At 38.3% G+C, this 21046-nt stretch overlaps 1 protein-coding gene across 1 annotated transcript; it reads right to left on the bottom strand.

The window, feature by feature from the left end:
* Window positions 1–264: 264 nt before the first annotated feature.
* Window positions 265–14470, bottom strand: LOC136248948 (uncharacterized). The gene is made up of 4 exons (XM_066040822.1): window positions 14136–14470; window positions 5331–6031; window positions 2586–2714; window positions 265–1350 (listed from the first exon to the last, which is right to left on the bottom strand). The coding sequence occupies exons 1-4, from the start codon at window positions 14386–14388 to the stop codon at window positions 382–384; spliced, it is 2052 nt and encodes a 683-aa protein (XP_065896894.1). The 5' UTR covers window positions 14389–14470; the 3' UTR covers window positions 265–381.
* Window positions 14471–21046: the final 6576 nt, after the last annotated feature.

Below are 21046 nucleotides of genomic sequence, written 5' to 3' on the forward strand. Positions count from 1 at the left end.
ATCTAATGCAGTCGAAGTGTTGCAATGATCTAATGCAGTCATTAATTGTTGAAGTAGACCGTTGAGTTGTCTCACATCTACTAGCTAAGATAAAGGCCAATTGGTGAGTTTAATTATGGGATTATGTGTTACAAAAAGTTGAGCTGCAAAAATAGCTGTTCTAAAGAGAAAACTGGTCAAGCAGCATTGATATGAGAAACCAAACCTTCTGAAATATTTATAACTCTAAGACTTATGATGATGATATATCATTCATGTGTAGCTAATACTTGCCTATATTTTGCAAATAAAATAATTTTATGCAGACAAATAAAATATATAGTAAAGTTCTACAAGTACAAATACAACAACTACTTTTAAGTTTAAAGAAATTTCATGGTATTAGTACGTAGCAGCATATACATTGTATGTGTAGAATGATTCACATGAACCTATCCATACAGTGTTAGTATAGCTTCCCATAAGATCTACTCCTCCTATTACAACTATTTTATGATCAGGTATACCTAGAGTAGCTGGTCCACATCTTGGTGAAAGCATCTCTCCAATTACTTTCCAGCGCTGACTTACTTTACTAAACATGTGAACTTCTGCACTGTATAGAGTATAATCTCCTCTTTCCTTCCAGCCTCCTAGTAACAGTAAACACCTATCTTCAAAGCTGATAGGAGATGAGCGCCGCCACACAAAGTCTTTATGGTGGCTCCATTTCAGCTTGTGGGATAGCAAGGTGTCTAGTGGAGCAGTAAATATACTTTTAGAGGCATCGTTTTGGTTGATTCCCCCTAACAGGTAGAGAACATTATCCACTATCACTGACTGCAGTCCCCAGTGAGGCACCAGTAAATCATCACTAGTGTACCATTGTCTAGTAACACTGTCAAACAGTTCTGTAGAGGCTAAAACTTTTCCCTTGTTGTCCTTGCCTCCTGCAAGTATCAAAATTCCACGATAACCAGCAGCTGCTGCATTACTCTTTGGTGTAACCATCCTTGTGTACTCTGTTAAGATCAACCGATTGTCATCTAATGAGAACACTTCATTGGTGACTTCACTACATCTAGACTTTCCACCTGCAATAACTAATCTGTCATTGAGAGTGGTCATAGCAAACCAATAGCTTGGTGTAATGATGGGAGAAGGGCTCCACAAGTTTTTAGTTGGGTCATACACATCAATTCTGTATGATGGTTTTAATTCATCCTCATTTCCTCCTCCCATGTAAATTTTCCCCTTATGTAATGCTAGAATGTTGACTGCACTGCCAACTGGTGAAGGGGCTCCTTCTTGCCATTTTATCTCCACTGTTTCATCATTTAAATTTGTTTCAGGGTGCTGATTTGATTGTTCCTAATTGTAGAATTGCATACCATTATTATATAAACAACCAATTATAGCTTTCTCATATGATGCAAGTGGACATAACATGTATCACTTTCACATCTCAGGAGCCACCTGGCCTAGATTCGCAATGTAGCCCAGTCGGTGACTTGCCCGGGCTATGTCTGAATATAACAATGGCTACAACTGGGCAGCAATTATAGTATTAAGGACAAAACTTATTGTGGGGATTGATTAATACTCATGTGATTAGTATATGCATGACTTTGATTTTGAAAACCACTCAGAAAGAAAGTGTTTTGTTGTCCTCGCTATCCTACAAGTTGAAAAGCATTGGACTAAGGTGAGAACTAGTGCTGGTGCAAGCGTTTCCGCACATTTTTGAATATGGCATGGACCACACCCACATTGCTGATAACATGAAATTACCACTCTACATGAAATAACCACTCTACAAGCAAACATACCCATCTAAGCTTTTAGTAAACTCCGTAATTATTCCATAAACAATTCAACATCACTGATTAAAACATTAAACTCCATAACCAAATTTTCCATGATATCTCTAGGATTTGTCTGTTCATCATAGCTAAATGTAGCCAGAACATACCAGCTGCTAATCCATAATCAAATCTTTCAGGCATGTATATGTTTATCTAGTGGTTACACTCTTGGGTGATTGATCATCTGGTCTGGCCACATGCATAGGCTATTAGCCTGCTATGGATCAGAAGTGTGACATATTAGCTGTAACACAGGGCATTCAGGCTTTTGCCTGATATGTATGCCCTCTGCCCTTGGACCCGTGGCCCTTGGGCTGTCAGGCATACATATCAGGCAAATCTCTCATGCCCATGTTACAACTATTATGTATGACACGTTATGATAACTTTATTTTAACTGATCCATGGGTCTCTGGAAACCATCACATTTCATGGTAATGTATACGTATATGTTTCAGATCACCAGTACACCATATATATGACATCTGTTCTGTCTTACTCAGTAATTTTATTGATTATTACTGAGTAAGACAGAACAGATGATGTCATATATATGGTGTACTGGTGATCTGAAACATATACGTATACATTACCATGAAATGTGATGGTTTACTTTGTGATAGCAAAACAAAATATTATTTAATGATACACAAATACAGTGTAGTTACAAAAGCTGTAATTATTTGTTTAGACTATTATTCGTAAGTGTAGACGTGCATGACAATTTCTTCACTCACGTACCATTGAAGTGTCTTTGTTAGTGATTGAAGGAAGTGGAGGTGATGTAAGGGGTGCAGGCACTACTGGTTTAGACTGAGGGGTAATAGGTGGTTGGAGCATCTTCCCTTCATTTACCAGCATGTTGGCATCCTACAGGCATGATACACATCACATTTGGTAGTGTAGCAGTAATTTGCAAATAAAAAGTCAATATGTGACTGGCTGAGCAAAACCCAGTAATTTTTGCACATTCTACATTTTATTGCTTCTCTGTTGTTTAAGTAAAAAACGAATGGATAACCAAAGTTTCAGCCTTTTATGATTCACAGTCTTGGAGCTATAGCTAGACAATTGAAATACGATTTGTACAGCAATACAGCAAATGCATGCACTTACAGTATCACAATTCATGATTAAAACAGTCAGTTCACCATGAACTGACAAATCCACCAAGGTATAGTGCTTTCATTATACTCCACTTTGTGAACAAAGAAGAAGGCCATTCCACAAAAAACATGACAGCGGTAAACTTTTATTTCTACCACATCATAAATAAGTTCCCATTATTAATGAGCCTTTTGTTGTACATACACGAAATAAAGAGTTTCTACTCTCCATGAATCAAATGTTATATAATTTGCTCTATCAAAGACCATTTCATTAGTGGTTTCCTAGAAATCAGACATCTCCAATCATCCTCCTATATTTTCAAAATTAATGCTGTTTGCATCCCTGAAGTGTCCTCAGTTAAGGTCCTTGGATTTATAATTGACTCTTTTCTTACCTGGCAGAAACATATTGATAGGCACTATTATAAGTCATAGGAAGCAATGCTTGGGCCATTTTTATTTGGAAGTCAGGGAATTGCCACCCTTTATTAATCCTGGATTCGCCAAGTATTGGAATATGGCTCTATTCTCTATTCTGGAGCAGCATTGACTCACCTTAATCGTCTAGATCGGTTCCAAGCTCGTGTTGAGAACAAGCGTGGATTTACATTTCTGTCTTTGAGTATTTGTTGGAATGCTTCAATTTTAGGTCTTACTTGTTGCCTCCTGGCTGGAGAGGGCTGTGGCAATCTGCAATCATATTTTTCCTAAGTTTAAGTCTCAAATTAGATTATTACATGGTTTTGATCCAGCTGGTCACTTACGCTTTCAGAACCCATGTAACTTCCACACATTGGATCGTTTTAATCATAGCTGGCAGGCAGTACTTGATTAACCTATGGAAATCAATTCGATCAAGTATTTTATTGCAAGGCAATAGGAATGGATGAAGGACTGCTATACAAGAGTAACAAGACATACAAAGATTTATTGTGACTCTGCATTAACTGTATATGTGACCGGATTTGTGAAAAAGGGTCTTCCACACACACATCCAATTCTATGAACTTGGAAGACCATAACTTAGTGTTCAAGTTACTTATATGTCTAAATGCATTACGCTATGTTGGTACTCATTGCTGACCAAATTTCAAGTCATTAGCTTTTTCAAATCTAAAGTTATGGATTGTCAAAGTTGGTAAATTGGATGTGTGTAGAAGACCCCTTTTCGCAAATCCGGTCACATATATGTATTGCATCATTGGAACAGTGAGCATTTTTAAAAAAAAGAAGCTAATTTGAGCTTTGTTTCAAAGTATACCAAAACGATTACTGTAACATTTTTACATAGCATGTGTATTTTTACCTAGTGTACTTCAACACATTTATATAGCAAAATATATACAATTTGCAAATACGACCAGTTTCCTCTTAGCCAGTCACATAATGTAGAGTTTCTATACACTATATTTCCTTGATTAGACACTTATGCTACTATATTTTTAGCATGTGATAACCTGTGATGACTGTTGGAGATATGAGACTGTCAACTTCTAATGTTTACAGAATACAGCAATGACTGTAAATTATATTGATACTGCAATACGGATCTTACAGTATTTCTCAGTACGGTTGTTACAATGTTTGCCTAAATGGTGCATGCTTTTCTTCCAGCAGCTCTTTTTATATAGTATGCTCTTCTAAGCTGTTTCATTTAAAAAGATTTTCTTTTCCAGCTTTCTATTACTACTTGTACTCAGATATACACTATACAACTATATAAACAAGTAGAAGGATGTAGGGATCATAAAAATAAAGAGCAATGAAACAAGGGAAGTCACCTACACCTATACTATAGTGCACATTCAGTGATATACAGCCTGTCAATAGTATAGCTATGACCAAAGCAGGGATTAAATGACCACTAGTATAGTAGGCAACCGTCCTGTTATTTCTATGATTCCTATAAAATTTCTAAATTTTCCTTACACTTGTTTGTTTACTTTTGTAACACTTATGCATGACCGAATGTGTACCCTGAATGACAAGTAAAGTAACTATTCTAACTGTGTTTTGATCATTGTACAGTATTACAAACAAAGAACAATACGAAAATCCCCCTGCAATCAATTCACTCACATTGATGATTCTTTAGCTCATAATAGCTAGCACAGAAGCCATTTATAATTAAGGGAGGCAAGATTTTAAGGAAATATGGTATGTGAAAATAAACTCATAGATTGTACTAAAGCTAAACATGCTAAGGAGAAGGGTATTTTGAATGGCCAGCAGATTATATTTGGCATCATTTCAAATTTGTAACTCACTAGGTTTAGTTTTAGGGATACTAGCTTTGGTGTGACAGTTCAACTAAACATTCATGGTAATATCAGAACATAATCATATCATAATATTATTATTCTATATCCTGACATACCTGTTGATACTGACCAGACACCTCAGCCCACCACACAATGGGGCTCATTCCATCACGGTCAGTCATCTGACTACAGGTGTCTTTTGCCTTCTTAATGTCAATGGAAACTTGCATTACTAAGGGACGTTCCACTGGGTTATCATTCAAACATGATGTCACTAATGATATTAATCCTCTAGCATTCCCAGTGAACATATTGATGTAGTTTTGACGTCTGATTACCTCTGATACTAATTCCCATCGGCCAGTAGCAGTGTTGAGCTGTTCTCGGTCAGTAGGCTCAGGCCACTGCTGAGTAATAGCATTAAGCATCACTCCTCCAAAGGAGAAGATATCCAGTGGAGGACCATAGAGTGGTCTTTTAGTAAGGGCCTCAGGAGGCATAAACCCTGGTGTTCCAGGAATTTTCGTCATTGTCATTTTGTTGTCAGTCTGCATCACCTTTGCAACACCTAGATCAGTTATCTTAGCTTCTAGACGGCTGCTTAACAATATGTTATTAGGAGTAAGGTCACGATGCACAATTGGTGGATTTCTGCTGTGGAGGTATCTTAATCCAAGACACACTTCATCTAGTATACAGAGCTTCACATTTAATGGTATCTGGGCATACTTCTCCACTAAACTCCTCAGGCTGTGTTGCATCTTCTCCATTACCATAACAGGCAACCTGTATTCGTCGTTGGAGTGATAGTATACTCCTATACAGTGTTGGGCAAGTTACTTTGTAAAAGTAACTAGTTACATATTACATATTACTTGCAACAGAACTATTTAGTTACAGTTACATATTACCCATAAAATAAAGTAACTGTAATAATATTACATATTATATTACTTTGTGTCCACAGCGTTAAGCTGTCACGTGTGAAACTACCACCTTATCACGTGACATGATTGCGTTGTTGGACAATGTGCAAATCTTGGTTATAAGTAAGAAGCTAGTGAATAAGCTTCATTCAGTAGGCCTCGTTACTTCGTTGTGGTTAGGCGTTACTCAGAGGATTACTAACGAGATTAGTAACTTCGTTACTTTTAATAATAATATTACGTCATATTAGACTCGTTACAGTAATTATATTACTTAGGTAACGCGTTACGTTTGTAAGTAAAGTATCTTGCATTATATTACCTGTTTTCATAGCGTATTTCGTTATATTACTTTTTTACCACAAAAGTAATAATATTACGTAACGCGTTACATAAGTAGCGTGTTACTCCCAACACTGCTCCTACACAATAGCATTAACTCAACGTTATGCACCCACTGATGGGGTAGCTAACATGCACGTGTGTCGATCACTTTAATTGCATAATTATTAGAATTTGGAATTTTTCAAGAGTTTCAATAGTCGTAATATGAAACCAGCAAACACTGAAGTTAACCAGGGCTCAGTACATCCTTCAATTAAGCTTCAAGAAAATGTACTTTGTTGTAAAAGAGCCCCTATTAGGCATGTGAAACAGTGATTTTACACTATCTTGTAAAGAAATCCGAGGGCCCTTACAAAACAAAGTACATATCCTTGAAGTTTATGTAAAGCTAAATATCCACTAAGCCCCAGTGAACACCATTGTTGGTTGGTTTGGTATTATGACTTGATTGAAACTCATGTGAAATCCCAAATACTAATTATGCAATTAAAGTAAGCACATGCACACATGTCCCACCTCCTCTGTTATGCACCTATAAATACAAAGCCCCACTCTTCCTGGGGATTTTCACAATAGATAGCACAAAAGACTCACCCTTCAGGCAAAATATTTCTACAATGTACCGTGTTAGATATATCCACCACCATGGGGAATTTCAGTGTATAGCATCCATGTTAAATCATAGGCTTGTGCAATCGCCATGGTCTGCCAAAACAGTGTGCTGCACATGATCTTAATTTTATTCAAAATTCCATGGAAATATGTATAAAACAAAATCTCTACCTGTGGGGCCAAATTCCAGCAAAAGATGCACAAATTCTAAAAGTAAATTTTCAACAATAAAAGAAAGACAAAAATACACATAGCGGTCACTTAAAGCCTGGCCTTACTAACTGCCAGGGAAATATCACTGGCAGCCAGCTGTGGTTTGCCAGAAGAACGTGCACCTCTCAAGCACATGATCATGAATCACAAAAGGGGAAAATTTAAGCTGCAACGAAGCCAACGAATGGTTAGATTGTAAGTTTGATGCAATTTATCTGATAACAAAGAAGCCAATCATTTGTAGAAGGTTGTGGCTTTTGGTCCCATGCCCCCAGCAACAGAAAAAACAAGAAGTGCAAAAGTACCATGCTCAACATTTGGACACGTTCATCATATCCTCTCTTCTTCTCATTCTTATGGTAACAACTAGACAAAGACTGATTGAAGTGACTTTTATCCAGGGGATTTAATGCCCTCACATTAACAAATGCCCGCTCATGAGAAGTATTTCAAAATCCTTTGGCAGATACAATCTGGCATGATCATTGGCATTGAAGTACAATCCCCACCTATGCCTGGAGGGGGGCTTCACATTGATAGGTGCATTACACACTGGTATACATACAGTACATACAGCCTGTAGGCCACCAGGTAAACTTGAGTACTTGTTTCTCATCCACAAAAAGTTGGCCTATGATTTCCATATGGGCAGGAAGTAATTTTTTTATTATTCATTATACTCTGAATCAAGGTGTCTGTTACTACAAAGATTAGCCAAAGCCTTATAGTACATACGTTACCACTGTTTTTAAGGTGCAAGTGACATTTGCTGTGCTGTAGCTAAAACAAAAGCCAGCATTCTTAGCTAGGGTTTCCAATGTAAAAATTCTACATCTTCAAAATAATTTGGTAACTGCTGTTACATGTTGGACTAACTCTCACTTGAATACAGCTGCAGTGCCGATAAATTCCATTGCCTTCTTGGGGGTAGAAATCGAATGAAATATGTGCAAAATCCGAGATTACAAGCTGTAACTCTCAGAAGCCTTTATCCTTTATCACAATACTGGAGTTCAACCTTCCTCTGTGAGTAAACCTTCACCTAAAAGCATTGGTAGTTTGATTGGTGAAGTAGGTTTATTATTATATGTAATGGGCTGAGATGCCTAGGCAATGAATATTGCCAGGCTAGGCTGCAGGCCTTTGTGTGTGCCCATATCTTGATTTTTTCCATCAAGTTGCTCTTTGAATGTTGCTACTGTAGGTGCTGAAATGATAGTGTCAGGTAGAGGGTTCCAAAGATTGACAATCCTGTTTGAAAAAAAGTTTCCTATCGCTACATCATTTGAGCACGATTTTGGGTTCCAAAAATGGGTTTTCATTTACGGACACCAGACGAATGATAGCTACCCCAAACTTCCTCACACCACAGTAGTAATCATCCATCGACAAAGAAGTCACATACATATGGTTAAGGTTGAACACCTCTAACCAACTGGGTGAGCACTATATAGGGAAAATTTTGCCGGAAATTGCACTTTGACTACACAACTTGTCCACTTAACTGCTTAAAAATAGATATCTTGGTGTAAAACAACTGTGTGATCCATAAAGTATAACTAATAGCAAGGTTGTCATCACTGCAATTCAGTTACAAAAGCTCTTAGCTTATTCAATCAGGCTCATGTGACTAGGCTTGTGTGTGGTCAGTAATGGTACACTGTATTACTGGGCATGCAATCTAAGGATAAGATCACAGTTGTCATAGCACTGCACTGTGCAGTACTACACACTGCTTGAAATGTCTTTGTTTACTAGAGTCGTATATCCCCAGTATATGGAACAGTTAGTTGTTTGGTATTTTAGTAGTTTTTCAGTAAACCTGCATTCACCGATGTTTTACTGAAAGTTTAAAACTTGGTAAAACAATTATGTTCCGTATACTAAAAGTTACTGACACTTTACTATGGGTACAACTACAGTAAAGCAGCTTAACAAATCAGTAAACTAAGAACCTTCAAGCAGTGACTGCTTTTAAGTGAAGGTGTACTTACAGAGGAAGATTGAACTCCAGTATTGCACAAGGTTTCTGATAGTTACAGCTCATAATCTCAGATTTTTCAGATATTTCGATCGATTTCTACCCCAAGAAGACAATGGAATTTATCGGCACTGCAGCTGTATTCAAGTGAAAGTTAGTCCAACATGTAACAGCAGTTAGCAAATTATTTTGAAGATGTTGAATTTTTATATTGGAAAACTTATCTTAGTATAAAGATACGTGTCCACGTATATGTACCCTGGCACGTACTGTACATATTGATAGCAGCAATAATGAAATTAAGGCGGTTGGGTTTAATACTGTGGATTTTCTGTCCGTCAGTGGCGTATCTACACCTCGGAATTTGCTGAGGCATCAACTCACCTTGCCCAGGCATCAGAAAATCTTCTGGTGTGTAGGCCTCAGGGAATTATGCTCCAAATGTTCATCATTATTCTATTCCAAATTTCTCCAAAAAGTTATCATTATGCTTTTATTATGCCCAAAATGAACTCATTATTCTCAAAATTATTCCCAGTTTTCATAAAAGTTATTCAACTTTTGCAATTTATAATGTTTAGAAAGATTTTGGAGTAGTAGTTATCCTATTCTATTAGACAGGAAAGCTATCTTTTAGCTGGCAAGATACTTAGTTACTACCGCAATAGAGTAAAGATTATTCCGCTGACGGTTCTATTGACTGCTCTATTAGAGTGTCTTGATCTTGACTTACATGAAATAGTATATTATGCCACTTATATATGCTCTTAAATCACTTCAAAATTCCAGAATAATTCCTAATTCTTTTAACACGTCATTATGCTAAAAATTATACAGGCATAATTCCCTGAGGCCTACTGGCATGGCAGACAGGGCACATCTCCGTTTTTCAGATTTAAATATTATTAATAGTAACTCATAATCTACGGGCTATTACTGTATTAGACTCTTAATTAAAAGCGCAGCGCTTATTTTCCATGCAAGCATTCGCTGCAAGCATTCGCTACAGTCAACGGTTCCCTAGTAGATAGAATCGTAAGTAAAAATTGTGAACAGTGTATTTTCATGTGACTCAAAATGAATAGTGCCAATTTGTAGTCTCATCGAAGTGATGATAGTTTGTATATAGACCGCGTGAAGTGGAAAATATTCAAGACGACTAGCTAGCTGTTTTGCTACTTGACTTCAACAGGTAGAGGTCTATTGCTGAATAATCAGTGCCCGGATTTATTGTGATACAACTACGAATAAGGAATGCCAAGGGAATAATGTAAGAGAATAGTCTTGTGTGGCCAGACCGCTTTTTCTTCCACAGCGCTTATCAACTGGAAATTATAAGTGCCTGTTCAAAAAAGGGTGCAAACTGGACCAAACCCTTTTTCGAGTAGGTGCTTATAATTTCCAATCGATAAGTGCCATAGGAGAAAAATGCAGTCTGGCTACGTGAGACTAGTGAGAGAAGTGCTGATGATACTTTGTAGGACCACTCAGCAGGGCGTGGTAGAGTTGGCAGGTGGTTGCAGGGAATTGATGCCCCTACTGAGTACATAGATGAAATAATGTCATGACGATTTTGTGATCCGCACAAGTACAAGTCAGTGCATGAAATCTATTGGTTCAGTAGTATTGTTCACTATGAGTTGGAAGTATCTTTTTGTGTGGCATGTGATGCTGCAATCCTACAATCGATACATGCATCGTAGCTAGAGACTAGTATGGAGCAATTGTAGACTGATGAGCTATTCTATATGCATACAGATAAGAGTTAATAACTGTAGTTAGCCATGCCATGCACTTGAAAACAATTTGATGGATGTACGTATGAACCCACACAGGTTGTTCACTGGGCTAGGTGTACAAGTAAATGAGCTTGCCCAGGCATCATGTTTGGGATAGATATGCCCCTGCATGCTGTCTGTTTGAGCATTACGTACTTGAAGCATGTATTGCATAGATAAGTCTCCCAGTGCATGGATTACTGAATAGTCAAAATATTTTGAGGGGCAAATTTTTCGAGGTTGAGTAATGTTGCTAAAAATGAAAAATTCACAGATATACAATTACTATTAGATTATATCATAGATATTATATGCTACGCACCCATATAATATCTATGATTATATGAAGGCCTAAATATTTCAAGGATAAAATTTTCGCTGGTAACCCAAAAACTGCAAAATCAGCAAAAAAATCCACTCTCAAAATATTTAGGCTATATGGTATAATGCAACAAATATAATTAAAGAAAAATTAGGAATTTTATATTCAATTAGGGATCATTGAAAAAAGTAGAGAATAAGGAGGTCACCTACACCTGCAGATATACTAGTGAACATTTAATCAAGGGCGTGGCACTCCAATATATCCTGTACTCCGATCTTGGTCAAAGGGTCAAACTCGAGAAATAAGCCTTGACCCTTCACTTTTACTAAAATTTACTCATGACTTTTGGCTGTATTGTAGTATATTTTTGTAAATTTACGTTCACGTCGGTATTCTAAAAGTATCAATCGTGGTATACACTAAATCGTGCTTGTCCTTTGACTGGCTGCAAATTTCTAGCTTAACTTTAATTTTTTTCTTCTTAATAAGTATAATAATAGATATGCTTTTAAAAGAACACTGAAAAGAGACCCTAGAGCCACTATTGACTTTCACTTTGACCGAGGACGAAGATCAAAGTACAGTGTATACTGGAGTGTCACCTCCTTGTTTAATCCCTACTTCAGTCTATACCATGACTGAAGTAGGGATTAAATGTTCACTAGTATATCTGCAAGTGTAGGTGACCTCCCTTGTTTCCCTACTTTTTTAAATGATCCCTAATGCACCTTAAGATTCCTTATACTTGTCCGTTTACTTTTTGTAACATTAATTACTATGACTGGTGAACCTGCATATACCGCATCAAAAGAAAGGATGGCGCCAGACTTAATGTTTTCATCTGAATGCATGCCCCAACTGTCAATTGCTGACTTGACTGTGAAGTGACCATTACGCTTTGATTTTCAGCTATGTTCAGCCTGTTACACAGTGCTACTAACAAAAAACAGTGGGAGATGTGCCTCTGCAACGAATCCAGCCATCACAAAAAATACGGACGATTTGCGTGCCCCAACTATATGACTTGAAAGTAATGGCCATTACGAATTGCTTTCAGTCCGTCACACATATATCGTGCTACTGCAAATTGACACCATGGGTTGTCAGCATAAAGAAATGGGAGGACAAAGGTAATTATAAGTCCATGATGCATGCATTGTATGCACTGTGGTATGCCAAAAGGCATGTCTCGGGATGAAGCAATGTCAAACAGTGAAAAAAAAAATCAAGCCCGTAGCTTTAGCCATTTTCCAAAAAAAATGTAACAATTGCAAGCATTTAGGGTTGTACTGAAGGCACTTTTGGGCTTGGTTGGTTATACTTAATCAATACTGCCAAGGCGCCAGAATGGTATTGTGAAGCTGGTTTTAGGGTGATATTTTTTGGCCAGAAAAACCCCAACCTCCATGATCCCTAATATACAGTGTATGATACGCAATCAAGGGGTGTAGGTAGCAAGCCAAAATCATCTACAAAATTTCAAATATTGAAATATAAGTGCCCATATTTCATCTTTTAAGAACATTTCCATAACAATAGATTCCTTAAAATTCCGTAAACTCTTGTCACATTTGTTTTTATTCTGTTTTTTAGCTGTTCAATTGTCAAATTTCTAGTCTCGCATGGCCAGACCGCTTTTTTCCATCTATTGGGTGGGGAAAAAAGGGTCTGGTGCAACTCCCATAAGCTATTTACTTCTAAGCCATCCCCAGACACTGGGAATGCTAATTGAATAACATTGGCCACAAAGGAGGCACCAATGATGACGTGGAAATATTCGTACATTCCTGGTCTGGTTGGGCCAATGAAACTTGATTAGAAGTTTCGCGTCATCACCCACATGCTTTTGATACACCCGCATGGAATTTTATTATTGGTATTTCAGATCGAAATACTCTAATAGAGCAGTCACTTTTACTCTAATAGAGCAGTCACTTTTACTCTAATAGAGCAATCAGTTATACTCTAATGGAAAAATCAATATTCTTATATGGATTGGTAACATACTTTAGCTATTTAATGCAAGAGTAGTCAATGTAGATCTCACTGTTTTTTGGCAGAATTCTTCATGTTTGGGATAACCGCCCACCAGCATCAAATTTTCAAAAATCTGAACGAGAAACTGGCAATCACGTTTCATTGGCCTTGTGAGTCTTGTTACACGATGAGCAAAAAACTTATAAAAGAGACACTGGAGCAAACTAAGATTCATTTAAAGGATATTAAACGGATCAAAGCCATCTCGAATTTACTGGCGTCATTGGCGCCTCCTTTGCGGCCAATATTATTCAATTAGCGTCCCCAGACAGGCTCAGCTATTGAGTTGCACCAGACCCTTTCCCCCCACCCAATTAGACTAATACACGGAAAAAAGCGGTCTAGTCACGCGAGACTATTATTGTTGTTATTTGTTGTATTGCGCAGACCTCAAGAAGAGTGTGGTGTACAAAGTATCAACTTTCATATTTCATATGTACAAAATTTCACTGAGGCAACATTTCACCTTTCAGAAATATTAATTTCAGAGGTGACCTACGAAGTTTCTTAAACTCTACCCCTCATACACAATACGCTGTAGCTACGCAATGTTCACACCATAGATTTATAAACCCCAGGTTTATAAGTCTAGCTATGTCAAGTGAGCTATGTTCAAATGGTCAGAAAATCCACAGTAAAGGGATACGGGAGGGGACGAGAAACAATTAATCAAGTTTGTCTGGCCTAGCTAACAATCAACGCACCTAGGAATTGAACGATGTGTGGATGACGTATAGTACTCCATATCTGACATTCATGAATAAAGTCGGCTACGATTTTGCGGCGATCTTCGCCCTGTGAATATTGTAACAACAGCTCGTGCACCTCTTTGGCGGCACAGGACGTTCCTTGGTATTCTACCTCAAAAACTCTCCCATAAGCACCACGACCGATTTCCTCTCCCACAGGATTGACATCATAGAGAATCAGATCGTTGGAAACGTCGGTATTCATCATACCCGACTAATACAATTCAGCATGTGCGACACGCCACCAAGTCCACTAAAACGTGTTTACCTGGCTGCTGCACTGGCTTTAACATAATTATTCACTTGCAATTTCCGGCTAGTTATAGCTATGTGTAAACAAAATACCTGTGTCCACCTATACACTATTTCAGTAGCTACCCATACCTATCATTGTCCAATCAAAAAATTCCCTCAAATTGAAAGGAATGCTATAACTAGTAGACCTATAGTCTCGCGTGGCCAGAGATTACTTGAAATTGGGTAGCCGCATGCAGCTAACTTAGTACAGAAGGCGACAAATTTCTCTGCCATTATCTCTGTCTGCAGTACAATTGAAAACAGTTCTTTGTGAAAGGATTCCAACTTGTATAATGCAAGAAGCCAGAACCAGAGCTCTCAACTCTCACGTATTCTGCGTGAGTCTCACGCATTGAAGCAAAATCTCACTCGCTCCCGGCACTCACAACACCTCTAAACTCACACATTAATCTCTCAGCAATGTTAATCTCGAACCAAAGCAGCCGTTTATTAGCATCACGTGATCACTCGTAATGGTGCGCTTAATACAGCTTGCATTCGTGAGTGTAATGGACGATATCTGCAATGACGAAATTCGATGTCATATAATTGACAAAATGGCCGTGTTAGTGTGGGGGCTTCAGAGACTTTAGCACGCAGTATTCGAAATGAATGTTGTCTGTAGTCTCGTGCCCAGACCCCACCCACTGCGTTTATTATTATTATTATTATTATTATTATTATTATTTAATGGGCTTGTAGATGCCAAGGCAAGCTAACTTGCCAGGCTAGGCCGCAGGCCTTTGAAGGTGCCCATATCTAGATTGCTTCCAAAACTTATCCAAGCGCAGCTTGAAGGTTGCAACTGTTGGTGCTGAAATGATAAAGTCAGGTAAGGAGTTCCATAGATTGACTATTCTATTTGTAAAAAAGTTCTGCCTAACAAGTAATCTTGATCTTTCTTTAAAAAGCTTAAGAGAATGGCCCCTGGTGGTAGCAGTATTTAAAGTAAAAAATGTAGATGGGTCCAAGCCATAATGTTGTTTAAGTATCTTATATGTTTCAATCATATCACCCCTTTGACGTCTGCAATACAGAGAATAGAGATCCAGAATTTCAAGACGGCTTTCATAAGTCAAGTGGGCTAATCCGCGAAGGTGTTTAGTTGCACGTCTCTGAACCTTTTCAAGGGTGTCGATGTCTCTGGCCAAGTACGGACTCCAAGACTGCACACAATATTCCAAATGCGGTCGAACATACATCTTATACAGAAATGTAAACATATCAGTACAGTCAATTCTAAAAGATCGCCTAATAAGCCCAAGAACCTGTGTAGCCTTGACTGCAGCTTTTTGGCAGTGTAGAGATGGCTTGAGATCACTTGTGCACCACACTCCAAGGTCCTTCTCCTCGTTGACTAGTTCTAGGTCAGTAGATACATTTGTAGTGCCATCGTACATGGTGTATGATGCAGGAAGAGAGTTACCAATCTGCATTACTTTGCATTTGGCTGCATTAAATCTAAGCAACCAAACACTTGACCATTGCATTAACTTGTTGATATCATGTTGTAGTTTAAGGCTGTCATGAAAAGATTTAATGACCGAGTATATCTTGGTGTCATCTGCAAACATCTTCAAATTACTCTCAATGAGGTCAGGCACATCGTTGACATACAGTATAAATAACAAGGGACCCAAGACTGAACCTTGAGGTACTCCACTCTGAACATCAACCCAATCTGACTGAGACCCATTAACCACTACTCTCTGAAAACGATTTGTGAGAAAATTGGATAACCATAGGGACAAGTTTCCACGCACACCGTATGCTTCAAGTTTAGAAATCAATCTACGATGTGGTACAGAGTCAAATGCCTTACTGTAATCCAAGTATACCACATCAACCCCATAACCCTGGTCCACCGCACTTGTCCAGTCTTCAAAGGTTTCCAACAAATTAGTTAAACATGACTTGTTGCACACAAAACCATGTTGCTGATGGTTAAGAATGTTATTTTCTAAAAGAAAGTCAAATAGCTCTGTACAAATAATAGATTCTAAAATTTTAACCACAGTAGATGTCAGACTGATTGGTCTGTAGTTGGTAGCCTTAAACTTAGAACGTTTCTTATATACTGGTATTACGTGGGCCTTCTTCCATTCGCATGGGAGATCTCCACTAGTCAAGGACTGATGGAATAGCATGGTTAAAGGAGTGCAAAGTGTATGGGCACAAGCCTTGAGGACATAAGAATGGATGCTATCTGGACCAGGAGCCTTATTATCTTTCAGAGTACTCAATTTCTCCAATACAATAGACTCAGATATGTTGACATCACATATAGATTCTTCATATCTAAAAGGAGGCGCTGGAATATACGATAGATCTTCTTGAGTAAAAGTTGACTCAAAATATCTGTTGAGAACATCAGTAATTTCCTCATCACTGGTAGTGGAAGAGCCATCAGTCTTCTCTAAAGGGCCAATACTAGGCTTAACCTTTTGTTTAGATTTGACGTAGGAATAGAAGGCTTTTGGGTTGGACTTAAATTTATTTAAAAGTGATTGTTCGTATGACTTTTGGGCAGTTCTAAGTTTACATTTGACTATATTACGTTTGGTCTTGTAGTTAGCATAGTCAGCACAAGACCTAGACCTCCTATATCTAGAGAAAGCAGAATGTTTAGCTTTGATTGCTACAGATATACTTTTTGTCCACCATGGAGGAGATTTGCTAGCCTTAGGAATAGAGGTAGGAACAAACTGGACTGCAGCATCATTCACCAACTGTTTGAATACCTCCCAATTATCGTCTATGCTATCACTACACATACGATCTGCCCAGTCAATTCCCATGAAGTATTCATTCATACCTTGGTAGTCACCTTTTCAATAATTAAACATGGGAACTATAGGTTTCGAGAGAGGTGGTATGTCATAGCACTTGTATTTCCATACAAGGCAGTCGTGGTCACTGCTTCCCAAACCTGATAAATTAATAACTTCATCGATAAAGTTGGGATCAGAAGAAAAAACCAAATCAAGTAGTGAAGACTGCTGGCCTTGTCTATGCCTAGTACAATTTGTTACATGCTGAACTAAATAACTGTCGTGAACAGCATCCAGGAACAAAGAGGCCAAGGAGTTTTCCCCACTAGAGCATACAAGATCTACCCAATTGATTGATGGAAAATTGAAGTCCCCCATTATTAGCAAGTGAGAAAAAGATGTTTCATAAAGGTTACTGATGATTGACAACAATTTTTGATTGTTGTCAATGGATGAAGATGGAGCCCTATACAATACTCCTACCAAAAGCTTGTCATTGTTGGTCAGGGAAATTGTATACCACAAAGAGTTATCAAAACCAACATCATTTAACACTTTACATGGGACAGCAAGCAATCTTTCATGGATGTAAAACATAACACCACCACCAATACCAGATTTGCGATCATCACGGAACAAATTATATCCCTGCAGGTGAAGCTCAGCGTCACCAACATCACTGTTGCACCAGGATTCAGCAATTCCTATAATCTGTGGTGAGTGTTGATACACAATGGCTTGTAACTCTTGCAGCTTATTCAAAACACTTTGTGCATTGGAAAAAAGACATGTAATTGACTGGTTACTGTTAGCATTATTGGATGGTTCACACACTTCATTCCGATAATTATCAGTGCAGAGGGAACAGTCTAAGAGTTCCTCTGCACTATCTTTCCGTTTTTTATCTTGTACTTTTTACCATCCTTGTTTAGTTCAGCTAGTTCAGCTCGTAGATGCTTGTTCTTTTCCCTTTCTTTAATAGTCATGTCAGGAGTGATAAAAACCTTTGACAAACACTGAGGCACATCCTTACCTCTCAGCTTAGTACTATTGCGCAAAATTGCAGCTTTAGAGTGCTCTGAATCAACAGAAACTTTCAGTAAACGAGGCTTGTTATTTCTTTTACCCAATCGTACAGCATTGGTCACCTTAACAGTCACACCTAAATTTTTCCGGAAGATATTAGAGACATGCTCAATATCTTCTTTCTTTCTGCAGTTACCATCATCTGAACTGGGTTCAGTAACATTATGTAAAATTAAATTTAACTTCCTCTTATTTCTTTCCTTTTCCTCTGATATTGCTGAGGCAACAGCAGAGGTAATTCCACCAGTGTCAATCTTAGGTAAAAGACCACTAGGTCTAGTTGGTTCTGTATTGTTTCCAGCACTGTCATCACAAGACATCTCAATAACATCAACACCATCAGGAGGGCCACACAGGCCTTGAGTTAGTTTACCCAATTTATCTTCAATGTTCTGAAGCCGCTTGTCAAATAGACTCTGTCTACTATACATGTTATCAAAGAATTCAAAGGCCTGGTTAACGCTGGACTGACAGTCACAGCAAAAAAACATAATTCGAGCAGACCCTAAGGATAACATATTGTATTCACCTTGACTGATCTTCGCACACTTGCAGTGCTCCCATACTTGGCACCATTGACATTGTACGCCATTGTGATCAGCAGAAACTTCCTCGTCACAAGTAGGACAAATACTGCTACTAGAATCCTGTGGTCTCGGACGTTTCTGGCGTCCCGTTCCAGAAGCATCAGAACTCGCCCCTCCTTGTTCAGTGGACATTGCAAATGACGCGCACCAGGCCGCGAAAACTGGATAAATTAGTCTTAGTGGAGAGTAGCACCGTAACAGTTAACAACGAAAGATAATAATCAATAATACTCGCCAAGCTTGGCGTGAAAATCAACCAGATTAATGACTGAAAGCCAAGCAAAGAATCAAGCAGCAACTCACAATCACGTGAGTTTTTTTTTGAGTAGGGTCTGGTGACTTACGCAATGTTTTTGGGCCCGACGCCATATTGTTTACGCATTTGTATCCATAGTTATAGTCGGCCATTTTCCTAGTTCCAGCCTATCAAATCGCGTTGTACCTGAATCAAGGCGTCCGATTGGTCAGAAAAGAAAAATGGCGTAGGGCCCAAAACTCCTGCAAATGTCACCAGACCCTATTCAACGCAGTGGGTGGGGTCTGGGCACGAGACTATGTTGTCTGTAGTTTTCTACACTTGGAACCACGAGATAATAAAGGTAAGAAGCAGTACACCGTGACGATGCAAAACGCGTTCCAACAAGGAAAGCAGACCGAAAATTTTAAATTTGGACACAACTAGGCTTATTTGTGTTGCATTATATACTATATGCCTCACCTTCGCCCTTTTCGAATTTATAAACGCTATCATAGGGAAACACTATCTCGCCCAATACCTCCCTGTACAAAGTCCCCACACTAGCACGGCCATTTTGTTTTGTGACGTCAGAAAACGTCATTGTGGATATCGTCCATTATATTCGCTTACGTTAGGGTTGTTCAGCCACCAACCATCAACAGAAGCCATGCAAACGGAAAGTCTCAGTACCTATTTCCATTATTGAACTCATTGTACACACACTAGTAACTTTTTTAGCCATGAAACCACCATGAATAATCTATGAATTTTATGAATTACACATGAATTTACCCTGAAAAGCATTCATAGTATATTCATAGTGTCCGGAAATTCCCATGAATTTATTACAATACTCCGGCATGAAATACAAATGGATTTACTCACAAGGGAAACATCAGTGATCCTGCATTCCTTATGAAAAGTACATGAATTGCTTTGTTACCTATGAAAATATTTTTCCATTCTACATGGCCATGGAAACCCTATGAAAACAATTTTATCACTTCTCGGTGGCACTCTATGAAATGCACGTGAACTTTACAAGTAGATAATTTACATCACACTGATGATTTGCCATGCCATGAAATTCTGTACAACCTATGAAATAACCATGAATATAACTTGCACGGAGTACAGTCTACGAAAACTACATGAATTGTTGGTAACTCTAATTAATGCGCACCATGCGGTACTGCTTAGTAACCAGTCAGTCATAGCAACAGTGAAAATTAAGGCATAGATTTTATTATTATTATTATTAGTGCTTTACAGTGACCAGCACTGAAGGTCTAACAGCAACATGTGCTGAAGCCTTAGGATTACCTAACCTACAAGGACTTAGACCAGATAATAGAGCGCCCTCTATTATCTCTGGTTAAGGCGAAAGTACTAGTAGTTTTAGTTGAGTAATTGAAGTAGTTTACAACGTGTAGTTTATAGTAAGGAATCTATTTGACTCTTGGGGCTGGTTTTGTTTTGTCTGGAATTGCTGGCTGTTCGTCCCAAGGCTCACCTGAAATGCTAATTATCGCGCGATGTTTTGTTACAAGAACTAGCGTGTGTAACAAGCCACGTTTGTTTATCAATTAGTGTTCTACTAGCAAGCAAGGAAGAGAAGTGCTAATACAGTTTATAAAGATGGGAGCCTCGCGAAAGGTGAAGCTTAAATTGAAGTGAAGGCGGAGGCGATGTAGGAATTTCACTCATATCGCAACCTTCACCTGCCTTCTCTAGTAAGTTGTACATGAAGTTATAGTAGGTGTTTGCCCATTTCTGAATGTAAATGGTATGGTACTGAACATGCATAGCTACGTTATATCAGTGTTTTCAGCTGCTTAACTGCTATAGGGCGGCAACGTTGTCTACTAATACTAAGTTAGCACCCTA

The sequence above is a fragment of the Dysidea avara genome, chromosome 1 (assembly GCF_963678975.1).
Source record: "Dysidea avara chromosome 1, odDysAvar1.4, whole genome shotgun sequence".
Classification (NCBI taxonomy): Eukaryota; Metazoa; Porifera; class Demospongiae; order Dictyoceratida; family Dysideidae; genus Dysidea; species Dysidea avara.

What these genes read in the sequence shown, in the direction of transcription:
- LOC136248948 (XM_066040822.1), bottom strand. Translation starts at nt 14,388, where the DNA reads ATGATGAATACCGACGTTTCCAACGATCTGATTCTCTATGATGTCAAT. An exon ending in ACACATCGTTCAATTCCTAG is followed by an intron (nt 6,032 to 14,135) that starts GTGCGTTGATTG and finishes AACACTGTATAG; the next exon opens with GAGTATACTATCACTCCAAC. An exon ending in CTAACAAAGACACTTCAATG is followed by an intron (nt 1,351 to 2,585) that starts GTACGTGAGTGA and finishes TTCTACAATTAG; the next exon opens with GAACAATCAAATCAGCACCC.